Genomic DNA, 7,757 nt, shown 5'->3' on the forward strand with positions numbered 1-7,757 from the left:
CCAAGACAACGCACGATTGCCTTCGAGACAAGTCTTTGAATGTCCATTAGTGGCCCAGCCAGAGCCTGGACTTGAACCCGATCGAACATCTCTGGAGAGACCTGAAAATAGCTGTGCAGGGACGCTCCCATCCAACCTGAGAACTTGAGAGGATCTGCAGAGAAGAATGGGAGAAACTCCCCAAATACAGTGTGCCAAGCTTGTAGCGTCATACACAGACTCGAGGCTGTTATCACTGCTTCAAAGTAAAGAGTCTGAATACTTATGTAAATGTGATACTTCAGTAATTTATTTTTTATAAATTAGCAAAAATGTCTAAAAACCTGTTTTTGCTTTGTCATTATGGGGCATTGTGTGTAGATTGATGAGGGGGGAAAAGTATTTCATCAATTTTAGAATAAGTCTGTAACCTAACAAAATGTGGAAAAAGTCAAGGGGTGTGAATACTTTCCTTTTGGCACTGTATGTAAAGAAGGGTAATATGCAAGACACAACCAAGACATTGTAATACACCAACTGTCCAAATACCTGTCAACTTGGTAGAGGAATCACCCCTCTTCTTTTTACTAGGAGGTTCCTCCTGGAATTATCATCAAGGTCATTATGCAATTTATATCAGAATACACACATAGGAATGTGTATCAGCAATTCATTTAGCATTTCTATTTACAAAATGGACGACGGGCAGCAGGTAGCCTGGCGGTAAGAGCGTTGGGCCAGCAACAGAAAAGACACTAGTTCCAATACCCGAGCCGACAAGGTAAAGAACCTGTCCATGTGCTCTTGAGCAAGGCACTTAACCCTAATTTGCTCCAAGGGCGCTTTACTACTATGGTTGACCCTGTAAAACACCACATTTCACTGCACCTATCTGGTGTATGTGACAATAAAAAATAAAAATCAGGGGTGAACTATAACATGCGACATCATCACATATGTGTCATATTTCCACATCTGCTAGTCAAAGAACAGTCACAACACCAGCTGAAGTGCTAAAAATGTGTTTATAGGTGGAACACGAGCACGGAAGCTATTCAAGGACAACGACTGCTACTTGTTTTTGAAACCACAAAATGAATCCTCTTTTGGCGACGTCAACATCCATTTACAACTGGCTACATTTTGAAGCTCAATCTGACCAATTATGCCTCAACTAATCTATGGAATCTTTACATTTTTGACAGAATCACACACAGCAATATGCCACAAGGACCAGACAGAGGAGAATATCTGCATATGAAACTCAAATCCAAATCAACTCACCTGCTTCTCCTCATCGGTCTCCTCTTCCTTCTCTTTGTCCTCCTCCGCTGGTGGTTTCTCTGGATTCTCCTGGTACTTCTCTGTGTATTTCAGCAAGAGGCTGTTTCCCAGCCGGGACCCCAGGAACAGATACCCAGGCTCCATGGTCATCATCTGGAGGGGACGAGGGACAGGGGTGAAGGGGAGGAGAAGCTCTATGCTTCCACAGCTCCATGACCAGTTCTCTCTTAGTCAACGGCTGGCAGCAGACTGTGAATATCACTGCACTGCTCTCTCCAACACTAAGTGGATGTGTGTGTACACCAGCCCTTCTTTGCCAAAAACTCTAATGCGCTCTCTTCCCCCTCGCTTCCCTTTTTCTCTCCCCTCCCTTTCTCTCCCCTCCCTCTGTACATGAGTTTGCGCATTATGCAGTAAACTGTCAAGCAAGGGCTGCTGTCAGCACATATTATCTCTCTGTGTGTGTGTGTGTGTGTGTGTGTGTGTGTGTGTGTGTGTGTGTGTGTGTGTGTGTGTGTGTGTGCGTGTGTGCAATGCGTCTGGAACGGCATCCGTCCATAAGACTTACACCGGACCTCATAGTAAACTCACGCTGCCACCCACCCACCCACACACACACACTGTATGCTACTTACACAGGTGGTGAGGACGCTGGCAGCAGCCTTGTCCAAGTGGAAGGCCCGGACACTCCTCATGCCATCAGTGATCAGGGTCAACACATAGCTGAGGAGAGGAGACAGGCACACAGTCAAAGCATGACTCTTACAAGGTCATGACAGAATACAATGCCGTTCCAGCTGTAGTTATTTCTACTACGCCACACCGGTTGGAGGGCACAAAACATTGCTTTAACAAGGTCTAATTAAGCATTTACGGCAAATAAATACACACAGCTAATAAATCCCAACACAACTGTTCTGTGCTCTACTCACATCTCTCCTCCTTTCAGAGAGATTACCATCTTGTCAGAGCCGATGAAGGAGGACTGGGAACAATCTAGAGTGATTTTCACCTCCTCCTGTATACCTGGAACACCAACACAGCCTTATTAGAAGACAAAGGCGCATACATGCTTCCAACACGTTCTGAAGCTTTTTACCTGCAGGTATATTGCAGCTTAAGCACGACTCCAACACCATCATTAGGTTTGCTGACAACACAACCTTGGTAGGCCTTATCACCAACAACGATTAGACAGCCTATAGGGAGGTCCGAGACCTGGCAGAAAAAGGAGGGCCGAACACGCCCCCATTCACGTCGACGGGGCTGTAGTGGAGCGGGTGGAGAGCTTCAACTTCCTTGGTGTCCACATCACCAACAATCTATCGTGGTCTATTCAACACCTGTTCCCCCTCAGGAGACTGAAAAGATTTGGCATGGTTCCCCAGATCCTCAAAAAGTTATACAGCTGCACCTTCGAGAGCATCCTGACCGGTTATATCACCGCCTGGTATGGCAACTACTCCAAAAGACTCCTTAACAGCTTCTACCCCCAACCAATAAGACTGCTGAACAATTAATCAAATGGCCACCTGGACTATTTGCATTGACCCTCTAGTTGCAATTGTTTTTTTATTTATTTTTTTAACACTGCTGCTACTCGCTGTTTATCATCTATGCATAGCCACTTTACCCCTACCTACATGTACATATTACCTCAATTACCTCAACCAACCTGTACCTCGGCACATTGACTCAGTACCGGTATCCCCTGTATATAGCCTCGTTATTGTTATTTTGTATGACTTTTTATTTTACTTTAGTTTATTTAGTAAATATTTTCTTAACTCTTATTTTCTTAAAACTGCATTGTTAGTTAAGGGCTTGTAAGTAAGCATTTCACGGTAAGCATTTCACCTGTTGTGACATGTTGTGACATGTGACAAATAAAATTTGATTTGACCAAACGACTTTCCTAGGCATGGTATACATTTCTTAGAAATATTAACTAGGCCGCTTTGCTTTCTATATGGAGTGAGCTTGAGAACAATGTGTACCACTGTCCTCAGTACTTACGCAGGGGGAAGGCAGTGGTCCCTGTGGTCTGTGTGTTGAGTGACACTCCATATGGAGGAACACTCTGGTTGAGGTATAACAGGGAGTTGACAGCAAACACCACGACACCACCTACAAACACAGCAGGAATACATTCATGTGATCTCTAAACTGATCATACAAGTCTCCATATGTAACGCTGAACATACAGGATGAACCCAGTGAGTGAGGGATTACCGATGGGCTTGGGCACAGCCATGACCTGTGTGCAGTCAAAGGGCAGGTTGCTGAGGGACCAGATGACAGGATGAACCTTCTGCATGATGTTGAGAGAGATGGCTACGATACTGCAGGTGTCCTGTCTCACTGCTACACGACTGGAGGAGGAGGACATGATCAGAGACTAGAGTTACACACCACAATATTACCAGTCATAAAGAGGTCTGAAAAACATCCAACAAGGGGGGTTAAGTTCCTAGCCTTCTTCATGTTAACTCGTCCGCAGACTTTTGTTTCGGGGGGAGGACTCCTTAGACAGATGGAACAGAGAGGACACGTGCTGTTGTGATGTACTAACCCAGGCCACGTCTGATTGGGCTCATACAGGATGAGCAATGTGGGCTCATAATAACCGTGGAGGAACTTCATATCTACGATGTTCAGAAGCTTCTCATCCAACTCCCGGACATCTATGATGTAGCTGGGAAGAAAGCTCGACTTGGGCCTGCATGTGTGGTAAAAGAAAAACACGAGGCAAGATGGCTGATGATAAATCCTCATATCCAAAACCCATCAAAAAAACGTATTACAACTCAAGTGTTTAGTTTATTTGATAATAACCTACGTGCATTGCTATAGGTATCCTAAATATCACTACAAGATGCTATGGATTGTAGGACTCGCTGGGAAAAAAACGGTAGCAAACATTACTGAAGGGACTATCCTAGCTAAATAAATCAAACGATGAAATTCAGTATGCCTGCATACCCTTCCACTACTCCCTCCTGTTCGTCAGTAAGTGTGTCCTTTCTGAATGGCAGCACCACCAGCTGAGTTCCATACACCAGCATCACAGCACAGCGGTTCTCTGGGTCCACACGGACCATGGGGATGTGCAGGTTCTGGACAAACCCATCCTAGAGATAGAACAATTATGGATTAAGATACAACTTTGGATGTTTTTCAAGCACTGTTCATTTCCTCTTACCCTCAGCTCTGGCTCCTCAAAGAAGTGAAGCGAGAGAGTCTTCAGATCATGTGTTCCTGGATCATACTCCACCACTGACAGCTGGAGTAAACACAACCAGGACATCGTTAACAGCAGTCAGAGACATTTTATCGGGTAGACTGCTTGCACCTACTACATATAGCTACTGACACATGATCAATTGATATTGAAAGAATAATGTAGGCCAAAGTAACCTGGAATATGAAAGCTGTGAGCTTAGGATTAGTAAAACAATCAAGTAAGGCGTCTCAGGTACCTTAGCATCTTTGAAGCTAAGCAGGAGAGCGTCTCTGTTGGCTCCTACTAGTTGAACAGAGGCCATGGACATGACGTTACCGAACAAAGAGAAACAAGCCACCTGCTCAAGCTTCTCCTTACGACTCTTGGCATCTGCAGAGGACAAGGAAGAGACCAAGGAAGTGTCAAACTAAGAAATCAGGTGTCAGAGATGGTCTGAAATGTTAACACGTGCATGTCTAAGGAAGGCTGCCAACATCATAATAATAGCATACAGTCAGTGGTTCACTAGTCTTTCTAAACAGACAGGTTGCATCCCACAGTGTTCCAGCATAGTGGAACTGTTGCCCAGCCCCTAGGTCTCAGATTTCCACCAGACTAGCTCTTCTCTCAACAGAATGTTGCTAGAGTGCAAGGCCGTTTTGGACATACCTGGTGATTTGTCTGTCTTTGAGGCATTCTGAAATATGAAAAGAAAGAGGTGAACATAAACTGGATTTCAAGAAGAAAAATATGCCCACGACAGGTAGTTACAATCTGTCACTGTACTTTTTAAATCAGTGATCGAGAAATGAAAGATGAACCTAGCTAAAAATTCCTTGACCTCCACATCGTGAATGATCCTGTAGACGTAAAGCTGAGACGTTCCAGCGACGACCAGGTTTTTCTCCACGTTGGAGATGAAGTTACAGTAGACAGAGAACTCGATGGCGGTGGGGGAGTGGGCTTGGCGGTATACGGCATACATCCTGCAAGCCCTCAGCACCTTAACGTTACAGCAGAGATCAGTTATTAGCCTTTGTTCGGTTTTTATCTGGACAAGCATTTATTAGAAGACACGTCTATGGATATTACACCAGTAACGTTACTACTTAGCATGCTAGAATAAATAACTACGTTGATACTTTGTAACGTTACACTGTGGATCAACATATTGGTGTCAGGTTTGAATACAATCCAGGCAGGGATGATTGTTAGCAAGCTGGTAGCACAGTGGTTTACAGGTCAATGAAGATGATTTTAGCTGGGTCGCGTGTCTACTTGCTTCGACCCGCAACGAGCCAAACAATGTATCGTTTTAGGAACGAAGCACGTCTTCTACTTGCTGTTACTTTATTTGGGAGAATACTAGCTACAGTATCTTTCCAATAAGTTAGGCATCTAGATATGTAGCTAAATAGTTTAAAAAAATAACGTCGGTTAGCTAGCTAATTAGCATAGCAGTTTGTGTTACTTGCTAATTAATGCTCCACTCGCGTCTGTTAGCTAGCTTAGCTTCAAGGTGTTCCAGTATTTTATCACATAAACCTACCTATGATGAATAAGCTACGATAGTTTCCAGTTTGAGTCTTGCCTTTCACTTTTATTACAGCATAATTCATACGCTCCAATTGCAAAAAAAATAACTGGCTTTAGTTATTTTCATTCAATCATTTCCCAGACATCCATTCGACCAACGTGAGCAGCTAAACTGAATTCGGCAAGAAATACCGACCACACCACACTAGTTCCTATCTTTATAGAAAAATGTGTGTACGGATTGAAATCTCACCATGTGTGCTTTGCAGCTGTGTACATAAATATGACACGACACGTTTAATTTAACACAAATCTTCAATTACAGCCACCTTTTTACAAAATAAAAAAGGAAACGTAAACACCATGTCTCAGAGGGAATACAATCAATATAAAACTAAGGCAACATAAGTAAAGTAACTGTTTGGCTTTGCCAGACATATTACCAGTTAACTGCATACATTTCACAAGTAACATTCCATGTCACACCACTGAAGGTGCGTTGTTAAACTGATTATAAACAAACTATACTGGAAACAATATCGTTCCAAACTAACTATTACGTTCATCTAATTTATATGATTGAATCGAAGTGCACGCATGACAATTGTATTATTGATATGGATATCAATGAGTATTTGTAATCCTTATACAGTAGGAGGCTGCTATAGTGTTGTCTTAGAAATAAACAGTAGCGGCGTAAACACACAAGTTACAAAAATTATATTAAGATGCATATTAAGTGCTAACACCCGAGAAGCTGCTGTTCGGAGGATATATTGGCATGGGTGTTCTTAAGCATCCTGTTTCCATTGATCATCCTTGGAGATGATTCTAGAACTTGATTGGAGTCCACCTGTGGTAAATTCAATTGACTGGGCATGATTTAGAAAAGGCACACACCTGTCTATTTAAGGTCCCACAGTTGACAGTGTACACTACCGTTCAAAAGATTGGGGTCACTGAGAAATGTCCTTGTTTTCCATGAAAACATACATGAAATGAGTTGCAATGAATAAGCAATGTAGTCAAGACGTTGACAAGGTTATAAACAATTATTTTTAATTGAAATAACAGTGTTCTTCAAACTTTGCTTTCGTCAAAGAATCCTGCATTTGCAGCAATTATAGCCATGCAGACCTTTGGTATTCTAGTTGTCAATTTGTTGAGGTAATCTGAAGAGATTTCACCACATGCTTGCTGAAGCACCTCCCACAAATTGGATTGGCTTGATGGTCACTTCTTACTGTCAATCTGCTCCCACAACAGCTCAATAGGGTTGAGATCTGGTGACTGTGCTGGCCACTCCATTATACACAGAATACCAGCTGACTGCTTCTTCCCTAAATAGTTCTTGCATAGTTTGGAGCTGTGCTTTAGGTCATTGTCCTGTTGTAGGACATTTTCTCCAATTAAGCGCCGTCCACAGGGTATGTCATGGCGTTGCAAAATGGAGTGATAGCCTTCCTTCTTCAAGATGCCTTTTACCCTGTACAAATCTCCCACTTTACCACCACCAACGCACCCCCAGACCATCACATTGCCTCCACCATGCTTGACAGATGCATCAATCACTCCATGTTCTTCTCCTCAAACTTAGATTTGTCTGTCCATAACACTTTTTTCCAATCTTCCTCTGTCCAGTGTCTGTTCTTTTGCCCATCTTCATCTTTTATTGGCCAGTCTGAGATATTGCTTTTTCTTTGCAACTCTGCCTAGAAGGCCAGCATCCCGGAGT

The 7,757-nt window shown here is 43.1% G+C and overlaps 1 protein-coding gene across 1 annotated transcript in view; it reads right to left on the reverse strand.

Annotated features, from left to right (window-relative positions):
- Positions 1-7,062, reverse strand: part of LOC106588592 (cleavage and polyadenylation specificity factor subunit 1) — a 22,510-nt gene extending 15,448 nt beyond the window's left edge. Inside the window, exons 1-13 of the mRNA XM_014177742.3 lie at positions 6,036-7,062; positions 5,328-5,489; positions 5,156-5,183; positions 4,743-4,876; positions 4,466-4,546; positions 4,246-4,394; positions 3,836-3,982; positions 3,496-3,635; positions 3,280-3,390; positions 2,196-2,289; positions 1,899-1,986; positions 1,264-1,416; positions 529-580 (exon numbers count right to left, since the gene is read on the reverse strand). Of these exons, the coding sequence (XP_014033217.2) occupies positions 529-580; positions 1,264-1,416; positions 1,899-1,986; positions 2,196-2,289; positions 3,280-3,390; positions 3,496-3,635; positions 3,836-3,982; positions 4,246-4,394; positions 4,466-4,546; positions 4,743-4,876; positions 5,156-5,183; positions 5,328-5,471 (1,321 nt within the window). The 5' untranslated portion in view covers positions 5,472-5,489; positions 6,036-7,062. The remainder of the gene's footprint in view (positions 1-528; positions 581-1,263; positions 1,417-1,898; positions 1,987-2,195; positions 2,290-3,279; positions 3,391-3,495; positions 3,636-3,835; positions 3,983-4,245; positions 4,395-4,465; positions 4,547-4,742; positions 4,877-5,155; positions 5,184-5,327; positions 5,490-6,035) is intronic.
- Between the last annotated feature and the right edge of the window lie 695 nt (positions 7,063-7,757).

Source organism: Salmo salar, chromosome 27, assembly GCF_965601325.2.
Source record: "Salmo salar chromosome 27, fSalSal1, whole genome shotgun sequence".
Lineage (NCBI taxonomy): Eukaryota > Metazoa > Chordata > Actinopteri > Salmoniformes > Salmonidae > Salmo > Salmo salar.